Source organism: Peromyscus leucopus, chromosome 7 (assembly GCF_004664715.2).
Source record: "Peromyscus leucopus breed LL Stock chromosome 7, UCI_PerLeu_2.1, whole genome shotgun sequence".
Classification (NCBI taxonomy): Eukaryota; Metazoa; Chordata; class Mammalia; order Rodentia; family Cricetidae; genus Peromyscus; species Peromyscus leucopus.
Window position 1 is genome coordinate 21,119,667 of NC_051069.1, and position 13,005 is coordinate 21,132,671.

The 13,005-nt window shown below is 39.3% G+C and overlaps 1 protein-coding gene across 3 annotated transcripts in view; it reads right to left on the reverse strand.

Annotated features, from left to right (window-relative positions):
• Arhgap20 (Rho GTPase activating protein 20) overlaps nt 1-13,005 on the reverse strand; it is an 87,817-nt gene that overhangs the window by 24,002 nt on the left and 50,810 nt on the right. For all 3 annotated transcript variants that reach the window (XM_028864939.2, XM_028864937.2, XM_028864938.2), the window contains exons 3-8: nt 12,526-12,690; nt 10,105-10,254; nt 6,660-6,701; nt 5,704-5,788; nt 3,070-3,147; nt 586-652 (exon numbers count right to left, since the gene is read on the reverse strand). In XM_028864939.2, coding sequence (XP_028720772.1) covers nt 586-652; nt 3,070-3,147; nt 5,704-5,788; nt 6,660-6,701; nt 10,105-10,254; nt 12,526-12,690 — 587 coding nt within the window. The remainder of the gene's footprint in view (nt 1-585; nt 653-3,069; nt 3,148-5,703; nt 5,789-6,659; nt 6,702-10,104; nt 10,255-12,525; nt 12,691-13,005) is intronic.

Consider the following 13,005-nt stretch of genomic DNA (forward strand, 5'->3'; position numbering starts at 1 on the left):
TTTGAATTTCAGGCTAGCCTAGACTACCTAGTGAGGCATGGTCTCTCAGGCAAAAATGAGAATCATGAAAACAAATGGAAATTTGGCTAGAAAACCAGTAGAGGAGATTACTAGTTAGTTGGAAAACTAGTCAGTGAAGACTTTCAGGAGTTAAAATGGGTTAATGTCACTTTCTTCGCGATGCTAAGGGAATTCTGGGTCATAGCACGTTCCGGGCTTAGGGATCGGTGACATTGCACCACTGTACCCTAACCAGTACTCTGTGTATGGAGGCAGCCTTGTCATCAGAGCAGGGGTAGGACACACAACAGGCAGCTCAAGACTCTGACAAACAAATCAAGATGAATTCCAATGTACACTTGCTCTCTCACGGAGAAGAAACCCCCAATGAAGGGCTTGGCAAGATCTGCTTGTAAAGTAAAAAAGCCAAGAGGAAAATATATTTCCCAACTATAATCATTAGCGGCCTGAGAGAAAAGATCCCATTGTCTAGCTCATAGTAAACACTTGGTATAGGAACATGGGCTCAAGATCATAGAGCCAAAGGAAACATGGGTGCTATCTTAGACTTGGACAGGCACTCACCGATAAGTGGGTACGGCGCTGCTTCTTTTCCAGAATTCACCCACAGCTGGTAATCTCTCTCAGAGCCCTTGAGATACAAAAAAAAAATAATAATCAAAACAAATCTTTCATGTTAGGTCCTGAATGAAGAGAGTTTGGGCATTTTATGCTATTTCGATTCATGGGTACATAGTTTGGAGGATTGTAGTGCTTATTCCTGTAGCCGTATCCTATTTAAAAACAGGGTCCATCACTCCTGGTCCTCTCATGCCCACAGCCCCTGTGCTGACCCAGGATCTCACAAATTGCAGTGGAATTAGACCCTTCCTTCCAGTGCTCCGCAGAGTGTGACAGCCTAAGCGAGCCCTTTCACAAAGGAACAACCCACTTTCTGGTTCTAAAAGGCTGGTTCTCACTTCTGAGAGTCTGATGGTCTCAGAGAATACTGGACTTAACATCCAATGTGCCCCTGCAAGACAACCTTCTTACCCAGAAAACCATAAACACGGCTGTCTGTGATACTAAAGTCAGGTCAGAGAGGCCAGTTTTTAGCTGCGTTTAGCTTAGTTTAGAGCCTCTGGGCAGTGGAATAACCAAAAGGCTTTCAGGAGATAGCTAGTTGCATTGACTACATTTGAGTAACTCCACCCAGTCCTGGGGACAGAAAGGATAAGACTTCTATCTAGAGAACAGGCTTAGTCATGGAAATCAATAAAATCATTCACTAGTGATATATAATCCAACAATACTATAAATCCCACTTGAAAGAAATAATGCTAATTATGTGGACTTTGCTGAATCCTTCAGGAGGGAAAAGGCAAAGTCCTTATATGCAACTAGAATAGAGATAGCCAAGTCTGTTGGAAGTATTTCATTTTTCTGCCTTTAACTTGCAACCAAGTCAGGGCCTGGCCCTCTAATAGAGGGCTCTGGCTATTGCACATGCCATGCATTGCTCCTGGCCACAAGTGCATGCACACACAGATCATTTCTTCTCTACCTTGTCCTTTAGACAGAAGAAGAACAATCTAATAACAACAATTTTAGGCAATGTCAGAAACATTGTACAATATCTCTTAGAATGGGTGTAGTAAAATAGTCTCAATTCCTAATTATTTTTTTTTTTTGGCATGAGCAGATCAGACTTTAAAGGAGAAGCCCGAGAAAAAAATGCATCATGAAGTAGTTAATCTTCCTTCTTAACCTAAAACTGTGCACTCTCTTCCAAAGTATGTCTGTGTAGGTTAGAAATCAATGTAGAAATACCAACTTTACTCAGTGCATATACAATTTAATTATATTTTAACCATATTACTAAATTTTACTAATCAGATTTTTTAATCCCAAATTTTGATTGCCTTGAGTCATTATGGGCTTAGTAGCATGGGTAAGAGCAAACCTAAAACAAGCAGTAATATGATGTCTTAAGTGTATCATGTCACAATATAGTTTTAAAAATGTACTACATTTATTGTGTGTTTGAGTGTACACACAAACACACACAAACATGTATGCCAATACACATGTGAAGGTCAGAGGATAACATTCAGGAGTTAGTCCTCTCTTCCTACCAAGTGAGTCTTGGGGATGGAACTCATGTCATCAGGCTTGGTAGCAAGCACCTTTACAGCTGAGCCTCTTGATGGCTTATATCATAGTGCATTTAAAAAATAAAGCCCCATAGTTTAATAGAGGAACTCTCCATGGGGTGCTAGCAGGGAGGCAAAGGGAGCTCTCCAGTTCTCCTCCCCTGACCTCATTCTCAATATTCCAATCATATCTACTAACAACATTCACAAAATCATCCCAAAAAACTAAGGGTCAGGTTCAAAGCAAGATAGGCAGACATGGTAAGCTCAGTAATGCTCTTCAGATCTTTCACAGAATTCAAAGCTGTGTTTTTATTGACTAATTCTTAAGAGGAACCAGCTGTCATCCTTAGGACTTGAAGCCAGTCAACACAAAAATTATATTACAGAGCAAACCCTTAGGGACTGGTAATCATCTGGAGATTGAGTCTTAGAATAAAAACACTATCACATGATCAAGGAGGTGATGGATAGTCAAAAAGTGATAAGGGAGTGAAGGAAGTCACAATTTTCTTATGAAGCCTTCACCAAATTTTCTGTGTATGTGTACAGGACATATAATGAAAATGCACATTATTACTCATATACTTTTTACTCTAAGATTCTAGTTTAACCATTATGTCTTCAGGTCACAGAGGTGTTAAAATAGAGCAGCATCCACATCATGCTAACATAAAAGCTTTCCTTTTTTTTTTTTACATCTGAGGGGTAAATGTAACTTTGTTATTGGTTGTGTCATAATGGAAGGGATTATACTTACATCTAATTTGCTAAATATTATTTTGAATCTAAAATATCCAAGTTTAGAAGAGTATCTAGGTGGTGGAGGCAAAGGAATCACATATTCAAGGCCAACCTGGGCTACACAGCAAGACCATGTTATATAAAGAAAAAAAATGTAGCAGAAGTAACTTACAGTTATCCCTAACATTTGTAGTGACATGTTGATAACTTCATTCGCTGTGTCTGAATTCATTACTGTTATAGTTTTAAACTGTGGAGAAAAAATATAGACATAAATGAAGAGTTTAACACTGGTGAACAAATGATTGTCAGGCGACTATCCCAAGGTGACTGTTGATCCCAAGTATGGACAGCATGGAGCACAAGCCCTTCATTATAGATCACTTCCATTCTCTGATAGGTTATGGCAATGAATAATGCATTACTTTCTCTTAAACGAGGTGGCCCATCGAGTTGCAGAAAGCTCCATGAGTGAGAAGACTTGAACCCAGTCCCAGTCAGTCACAAACACACAGGTACACATCAGCAAGGCTCTTCCTCTGTTCTGTCCCTACATGTGCACTTCTAGAACCCAGTGGGCATAGAGACAGGGACAGAGCAGACCTCACTCTGTTGAGTGCTGTTCTCACAGTATGGGTTTCATTTCTTTGTTGTGAAATCAGTTAAAGAGACACCAGGATGTGAACTGCTCACTAAAAGGATTTAAGACTTCGAGTAAGAACTCTCCAGGGTTGGGCACTGGGGGCTACTGGGGTTTGCTGTGCTGCAGACCTTCGCTGGCTTAAAATACATGAGTCTATGAAAAAGTGAAAGTTCTAGGAATCCCACTCTGTCATCTGGATAGGGCCATCTACCATAGTTTTCCACTAACAGAAAGACAGTCTGAGACAAAAAGGAGAGAAACCAACTACAGCCTCTCAGTATCTGGAGAGTGCACTGGACCCCGAGAGACTCACATACAAGGCGTGCTATTGAAAATTAACTTGGTCACACATGTAAGTAATATGATAATTATTAGAAAAACTAGCAATTGGTGTTCTGCCCCTTAACACAGGGCCTGCTTGCATGGTACAAATAAGTTGCGTGAATGCAAACAAAGTGACATGAAAGGAAAAAGGTGAGACCCACTGATAGCCATCACTTGTCTGTCATCTACAGATTTTTCACCTAGGAGCTGGTTACCAGACAGGGCAGACTAGTAATTGAACCAGTTTTTTGAAAAAGCATGTACACTGATTTCATGACTTTCTTTTACTCCCAAGGATTATGCCAAAATGTCTCAGAACCCAAAAGGGAGGAGAGGGAAGGCCCAGTGTTTGGCATCTACCAGAGTGGCATAAAAATGGTATAAGGCAGGCTTCAGTCTAAAACAGGTTTTTTGAAAAGGCTCTGCTGCCCTCGCCCTACGTTTGAAAGTCCATCCATTCAATTTAAGAAACTCTACCATAAATTCTTTTGTGTAGTGAAGTATCCATGTTCCCATATAGCTAGTGTCTAAGGCAATTGTTCTCACACTGGGCACAAACATGCTCAGCACTCTAGTTACCGAAGTGTGTCTCCCTACAAGCCTTTCTGGGGGACGGAACTCATGAGTTTCACCATACAGTGCTTCTTGCCTAGTGAAATATGAAGTAGATAGAACCAAAAATGTGCTGAGTTTAGCAGAATTCGTCAACAAGCTACACACAGCTTAAGGCTAAGAATAAAAGAATTATTTCCATGGATGTGTTCCTACTGGGGAGTCACTCAAGAAGCGTGGGTCCCTGAAAGAGACTCTTCACTGACACTCATGCAGGGAAAAACCTGAGTGTGTCACGGTACCTTGATTTACCCATGACTGTATCTCGAATCTCTTCTTCAAAAATGAGTGGGACATCCGTTTTTTAAGCAGGTGTTTTCCATACTTAAATGTGATAAAAATTGGAACCATGAAAATCCTTAATGTAACCAATCATATCAAAGTAAGCAGAAACACACTTGGGTTTTGGTTTGGTTTGTCTTTGTTTTCTCTATTTTACTGGAGGAGATCTGGGAGTTTCATAGTCTAAAAATTTGAGTATATCCTTAAAGCAGGATCTTAGGAGTTGGTCAGAATGTTTGTGTAACTTTTTTTTTTTTTTTTTACTAAAACAGAACTCTCATGAACTACATTTGCATGCACACAGTGACTATGACCAAGAGCTGCTGTGTAGTATTACAGCTCATAACATCGTGAAAAGACAAGTTCCCATCTTGTTCGTGATAGATACTGGTTTGGCTCTTATGTTACAATTTCAGCAACAAAGAATACAAAGAATAGACTACTGAAGACTTGATGTTTATCATAAAAACATGGTGATCCCTACATAATGTCACCTCTATCAGAGCCGTTCTTTAATCTCAGGGATTTAATTCATAAGAACTCAAAGAATGAGTTTTCAGAACCAGTTGACTGAAGTGACAAGTTGGGAAGAACTACTTAATAACAAATGTCTCCTGTGGAGTGCCTACAGCCTCAGCAGCTGAGAGGACCCAGACACACATTCATGCCAGGAGAAGAGATTTCCGACAAGCTGTGTTCTAGCCAATGTAAAATGTTCAATATTGCAGTTAATATGAATTTTCCTTGCTTCATTCTCTCCAGCATTGCTTTTCATGCATATAAAGACACGCATAAATGCACACACCCCTACCATGGTACCCCCAAATGCCAGCCTTCTGTAGTACACACTGTCAGCCCGCCTGCCTCTTTTTTTTTTTCATCCACAATGTTTTCTACCTTATACAGGGACATGGAATTTAATTTTTCTGTCTCAAAAACACTTACATAGGCACAATTCCCAATGTCCTTGGCGAAGATTTTGAGGGGAATGCTCTTCGGGTAGTCCTTCTCTTTTTCTAGAGTGATGTATCTAATCAAATGCAACAACAACCCAAAACAACACTGAGTCAGATGGGATTCACTAATGGCTCATTAAAAAAACCAACCTATTTTGATAATATTGTCACTATACTTATATGCTCTTTTTTGGTGGTGGAGGGGAGGACACATGAAAGACTCAGCACAATCAGATTATATGACAGGTTGAAAGGGAATTTCCCTCAGGTCATTAGGCATGGGCCCCCAAAACAATGGGACATCCATGACAAGTGGTATTGGAGGTGAGACTAGGTAAAGGTACCTATGAGTGATGGTTTGTTCTTATAGCCTTCCTGTCTCCTCTGAATGGGTCTCCACCTTGCTGGGGAGCACCTGACTACACACTACTACTGTACAATGAATTCACACTTCTCATTTAGCTGCCTGGCGTGGTGTAAATCTTGATTTTCCTATGGGGAGGGGGGAAAAGAGGAGGAGAGAACTTTGCCTCTGATAACCCCATATTGACCGTTGTATTTGGTATAGTCAATGGCAGGGATGATAACCAATTTTCTGAGATACTTTGAATAAAACCCTGCAATTATGAGGACTTAAAATGCACTTTGAAAAAAATGACCAGCTCCAGTTGGTAGCTTGGAGACTACACAGAGAGAAAACATTGGTAATTCATTTCTTTATTGTGACCCCAGTGTTCCCCTTCCTGGAAAGAAGTACTTGTAATAAGATAATTTTCTTTACATATGTTCCAGCTGGTGTACAACCTGAACAATTGGTTATTTTGCATATAAACGCCAATTTCCATTAAAGAGAGGAAGGGGCATTATTGGGGTACATCTCTGCAGTAACATGTTTGGTTTAACCACAGGTTAATAAAGTTAACAATATGTACGCTGAAAAAATACCTCTGAAGGAGAGAGAGCCATTTGTCCTTTTGTTCTGGAGAGCTGCAACCAAAGAAAACGGAAGAGAAATGAACCATATAAAATGTTGATGCCAACATTGAAAGTCTTCCAACCCAGGTGACTGTATCAACAGCTTGCTGCTGGTATGTAGCTGTACACAAATGCTGTGAGCTTCACATAACCACTTAGAAGATGCTACAGGCATTCCAGCCCCTGGGAAAGCTCACATAGTTCAGGACAGCTTTATTAAATCCAAGGCAGATCTTGTTAATATGCCACTGCTTTCACCAATGGTATTAGATCAGGGGCCAGGGACTTGTGTGGTGGAAAGAATATCTGAGTTGGAAACGAAATATTTTTTTTTTCAAAATTGTATGTATATAAGTGAGATCATCATGGGCAAGCCACTTATCTGAAGCCTCAGTTTTCCTGTCTGTAAAACTGGACTAATTATTCTCTCCAAGTGCTTGTCATTTTCAGCTTAAGTTGTCATTTATAAGAATAGAAAGTATGCGTAATATTGAGATCAAAGCAAGTTTTGGCAGACGGATGGAGATGCCTTGGCCCAGAAACCAGTCTACTGTCAGGAAATATTTTGTTTTCATCTCATATACACAAGGCAAAATAGTAATTTAGTAGATTTTTTTTCAAAGCAAACTTATTTTTAATTTCTAAAACCTCTTGGTTAATATGAATGCACATACAATTAATATGCTTCTACTGCCACTGCTGAATTTGATGTTTGAATTTAAAAATTCATCCAATTTATTCTTTTTTGTTTGTTTTTTGTTTTTTTTCGAGACAGGGTTTCTCTGTGTAGTTTTGGTGCCTGTCCTGGATCTTGCTGTATAGACCAGGCTGGCCTCGAACTCACAGAGATCTGCCTGGCTCTGCTTTCCGAGTGCTGGAATTAAAGGCATGCGCCATCACTGCCCGGTCCAATTTATTCTTATATGAGCCTGTCAATAACAAATTTTAAAAGTTTCTAGTCTCTGTATAGAAGCTGAAAACATTCCTTGTTCCAGAAAAATGTTTAATTCATATTTGTAATTTGTTTTAACTTTATTGCTTAACTATCTTCATATAAGCAATCTTTCAGGATTGGCAATCAGATGATATATTATGCATTCTTTTATCATGGAATGTAACATTTTCATACTTAACAGTTTTTGGCATCTGAAGGTTTTTCCTTAAAAAGCTGTGTGTGTATACTTGTTTGAATATATGCTACATGTATGTGGGTGCCCACAGAGGCTAGAAAAGGCTGTTGAACCCCTGGAACTGGAGTTACGGAGACAGTTGTGAGCTGTCTGATGTGGGTGCTGGGAACTGAACTCTTCACTACTGAGTCATCTTAGTCCCTTGTCTTGTGTAACTCTCCCTCAAGAGGTTTTTTAGATTCAGTTATATAAAATACTGACTAGAAAATGTGTTCTAGCACCCACATTATGAAATGAAGTCTACCTGTACCCCATTTTTGGCTGTGGTTTTCACTATTCTGCTTTCAAATGCACAGGAGAGAATTGTGCTTGTTTGGGTAGTGTTTTGTGAATGCTACAGTAAATGGGAACTACTTTGTGTCTTCTTTCATTCCAGTACCTGTGGCTGACAGACTGAACTTTAGTTACATGACATCATCTTCAAAAGCTGGCACATGCTGGTGCTTTCTTCCAGGTCTTAATACCCTTCCTCCCAACTCTGTTCTTCAGAGCCCTCAAGCAGTTGCTAATGTTTGTGTTTTGCTCAGAATTTTAAGCAGTTTTCTCCAGGGCAGTCAGTCTGTTAAGACTGATTTTTTTTTTTTCTGAATTTTTTCAGTCTGTTACCATTTCTCCACTGTTCCTCTCTTATATCACAGCTCAGGTGTAAAACTAGGGAACAATGGTGTTTACTAATAACCAAACTCCTGACTTTTTTCAGATTTCATCAGTTCTTCTGGAAATGTCTTTTTTTCTGTTCTAGGTGCTAACTTGGGGCCACATATCACATTTAGGGACAGTGTCTCCTTAGGAAAAGTCTAATTTTCCAGTCTTTCCTATTTCTGTTTTCACTTGGGCAGCTTTGAGGAGGAATTGTTAGGGAGTCTGTAGACTTTTCCTCAATTTAGCAGATGTTTATGACTCAATTAGAGATGTGGTTTTTTTTTGGGGGGGGTGGTGGTGGTAAATGGATACTATAAAAGTGAATTGTTCTTATCAAATTATATTGAGACCTACAGGATATGGCTGGGAATATTAACCTTTATTATGTGGTTAAAGAACCATACTTTGCCCAGGCAAAATGGCCCTTAAAAGTATGTGGTCACCCTCACAGGAAATTGCTTCCTTTTACCAAGCAGACTAGACGTCTGTCATGGAAGGAAAAAAATAGAATGACACAAAAATGTGTGTCTGCTAAACAAATCCTTAACATCCCATACAGGTCAACAATGCACAGCAGAATGGAATGGCATGCCCACTCCTTGGCCACAGAGGAGCAGTCTGGCTTCAGATCAAGGCCTGAGTTGTTTGGGGGTAAAGCAGGAAGAGACGCAGAATGAAAAGCTTCACGTGTATGTGATGAACACTAAACTCTTTAAAATGGAAATCAATACTGCAGCTGCTGTACAGTTGTTCAAAATCACAGGTATGAGTTTTCATTAGCTCATCCTGAGCCAGAAAGTCAAATAACCATGTTCAGGCTGAAAGACAAATACTCCGTGTTCATTCGTTCTGTAAACACATGCCAGCCTAAAAGTGGGTCTTGGGAAACTAATTTACACTCTTTAACAAGGTAAATATGGTTATGATTACCACATCTCTATAGATAGTAAATCAGAACTTAACATACAAAAGTACTTTTGACACATTATCTGTGTCACAAAAGCTTTTTTTTTTTTTAAATTGAGAGCAAACAAGTTATTTAAATGTAACTGTGTTAATTTATAAACAGTGCTTCAGTAAAGGTGTTTTTTCGTGGTTTGAAAAGACTGATCAGTCTTGAAGTCTCAACATTTCAAACATTTCAAACAATTGATAGACATTAAGAATGGGACAGTTCTTAGACAAACCCCTAGACATTAAGAATGGGATGGTTCCTAGATAGATCACTTTATTCTGCTTCCATGATTTCATAATTTCTTTTCCTTCCAATTGTTTTCATAGAAGGTAAAAACACACATAAACACAACAACAACAACAAAACCCCACCAGCTAACCCAAGGTAAATTTCTCTTCTAGTCCCTGGTATTTATCACTAATTCTTATGAATAAGAATCACATAGTCTTCATATGGACAGTCAGCCATTTGAGTACTTTTATTGACGAAGAAAGAATTACTCAATACACAGAGCAGAGTATTTTCCTTAAAAATTAGGCATGGAGTTGGTAAAAACTATTTCTCTTTGTCCTAGATATCGTTCTAGTGTCTAACCAAGGTAAACCTAAGGACAAGCCGTGGTTCTTACCTGAAAGTGGCCACAAAGTTCACTGTGGGCCAGCCCAGGACAAAGGACTTCAGGGCGTTCGTGTTGCCTTCCCCGACCTCGTCCACGCAGCTTGCTGTCCACATGTCAGTTAGCTTTATTTTGTTTTTTATCTTAAGGTTGTTGTTATATCTAGTGAGATAGAAACCAAAACGGGTCCTCTTGTTATTTTGTTTCTTGAGCTTTATGGGAAGTTCTCTTTTTGTTACGAGAGGGCAAAGAACATCTTCTTGTCCCTATCTCCTGTCCCTGGAACACCAGATTGCAGTGTGGATGGTTGCTTAGGCCTCTGAAACACTGGGCAAACTCAGCTCTCATGCCTGCATTAATGGGAGCAGATATCTGTAACTGACTTCGTATATATGTTGAATACTACATTTGGATCAAAACCCAACTTAAATTTATTTCTGTCATAAAAGTTAATTTAGTATCTGTAACTTGCTTACTTTCAAAATTATATCAATGAATATAAAAATATGTTTTATAAAATGTTAAGTTCTTCAATCTTAGATACTGAAAATGAGTCTAGGATCAGAGAAATTTATAATACACTTTCAAAAAGAATGGTTGTTAAGACTGTGGTTTTAGAAGCACAGATTGCCTTAAATTTTGCTTAAGTTTTTTTTCCCCAATCATTTTCTAGTATATTCTTACAAACACTGAAAAATTATAACAACAACAACAACAACAAAAAAAAAAAACCAGAGGGGTTGGGGATTTAGCTCAGTGGTAGAGTGCTTGCCTAGCAAGCACAAGGCCCTGGGTTCGATCCTCAGCTCCAAAAAAAAAAAAAAAAAAAAAAAAAAACCAAAAAAAAAACAAAATAAAAAAAACAAAAAACAAACAAACAAATAAACAAACAAACAAAACAAAACCAGAACCTAAACTAGAAAAAAAAAAACCCTAAACAAAAACAAAACAAAGTAGAGCTAACACAATTAGCATTCAACTCTAGGGACCTAGAAAGTAAGCTACCTTAAATTAGCTGTGATTGCTTTTTAGCAATTCCTTCCTAATCTTCTGTAGACCTTTGATACTGAAATACAATATATTTTGACATAATTGACAGATTTAATACTCATGATGGGTCTGAGGCTTAAGTAGTTAGAAGGCATTGAGAACTATGAAGAGAATGCCCAGGGCAATGGATTTCCTACCATTCAGAATCATTGGAGTAAATAAAAGCTGTAATGAGAGCAAAGATAAAGCACATGGACAGCCCCCCCCACCCCAAGGCCCCATGTTCCTCTACTACAGAGGATATAAAGCTTAATGAGATTTATACTATGAACAAGAACTTTGAAGGAGCGATGGACAAAGGGGACCAAGTTGCTTTGTTTCTACTCTTGCCTTTACTCCAAACCGTTGTTCACAATGAGTAAGTATTTAAAAATATAATCACATTGTGGCATTCCCTGATTGAAACTGAAGATTAAATTGCAAACTCCCTAGTGGTTCCAAGCTTCTGAAGTGTCCCCTAGTGTTCTCTGCTTTCTGATGCATCTTTGTGGAGTTCCCTTCTGCACTGTACCCAGGTCTGTGTGGCCAATAGCACAGACCAGAAATGACAGTGTTATCCCTTTTGAAAGAGTTTTCACTATGAAGGAAGCAGGGTACCATGTTATGAGCTGTACTATGGAGAAGACCAAGTGAAAAGAAGTCAGAAGCCAGTGAGGAACTGATGTTCTACTTTCCAAATGGGTCCTCTAGGCAAGCCTCACGGTCAGGAAGCGTGAGTCAGAGCACCCACTTAAACAATCCTGATTCCCAACTCAAATGCATGAGAGACGCTGATAGCTTCAAATTGCTGTTTTGGAGGAATTTGTTATTTAGCTCATCCTCTCAAAGTCTTTAATGGCTACTTGTTTTTTATCCTTTAATAATTCTTTACCCTAACTATCTTTTACTTCCTACTCCAGCATCTAAGTTTTATTCCTAGTATTGGTCACTATCTGCAATTCTTCATACATACACAAAGATACAAGCTGCCACATCACTTCCCATAAGGATGTAGGCTTTAGAGGAGCAGGGATTACACCATCACATTCTTCTCCACGCCCTCCTATGTTTACTGAGGTCATGGCACAAACAGGACCCTAAACTAACAGTTTAATAAACTTAAAAAATCCAAGCACCTCTTCTAAGATAATAGCTACAGGAGCTGGAGAATTGTTTTAGTGGTTAAGAGCACTGGTTGCTCTTTCAGAGAACCCAGCTTCAACTCCCAGCACCTACATGTTGGCTTACAACCATCTGTAACCCCAGTTCCAGGGTGTCTGATGCTCTCTTTTGGCTTTCATGGGCACTGCATGCATGTGGCAAAACATCCCTGTCCATACAAACATGAATAAAGGTTTAAAAAATGACACTAATCATTTAATACAGTATATACAAGTTACTTACTTGATTTTGGCTGCAATAAACAGATCATTGAATAGGAAAAGATGCCTCTCCTGCCTCTGCAGGCCTCTCTTAAGTTCCACTGGCCCATCAATCAGCAGAGTCCTACTGGAGCACATGAATGACGACAGAAATGCACAGGTGTCAATGCTAGCAGAATGACTGTCTCTGAAACAGACCACATACAACAAATCAGTCAGTCAATGCTCAGCCACGAGACAAAGGTTTCTATAGTCATGACTGAAAATTGTTTATGAAGCATGGAACTCAAAGGTTTTTTTTTAATTAAGAAATTTTTTCATTCATTTTATACACCAATCAACGATCCCCCTCTTCCCTCCTCCTGCCCTCCCCCAGCCTCCCCTTCCCAACCGACCCCCATTCCCACCCACAAGAAGGGAAGGCCTCCCATGGGGAGGTGCATCCAGTACAGAAAAGTCCAAGCCCTTCCCCCTGTCTCAAGGCTGCACAGGGTGTCCTAAC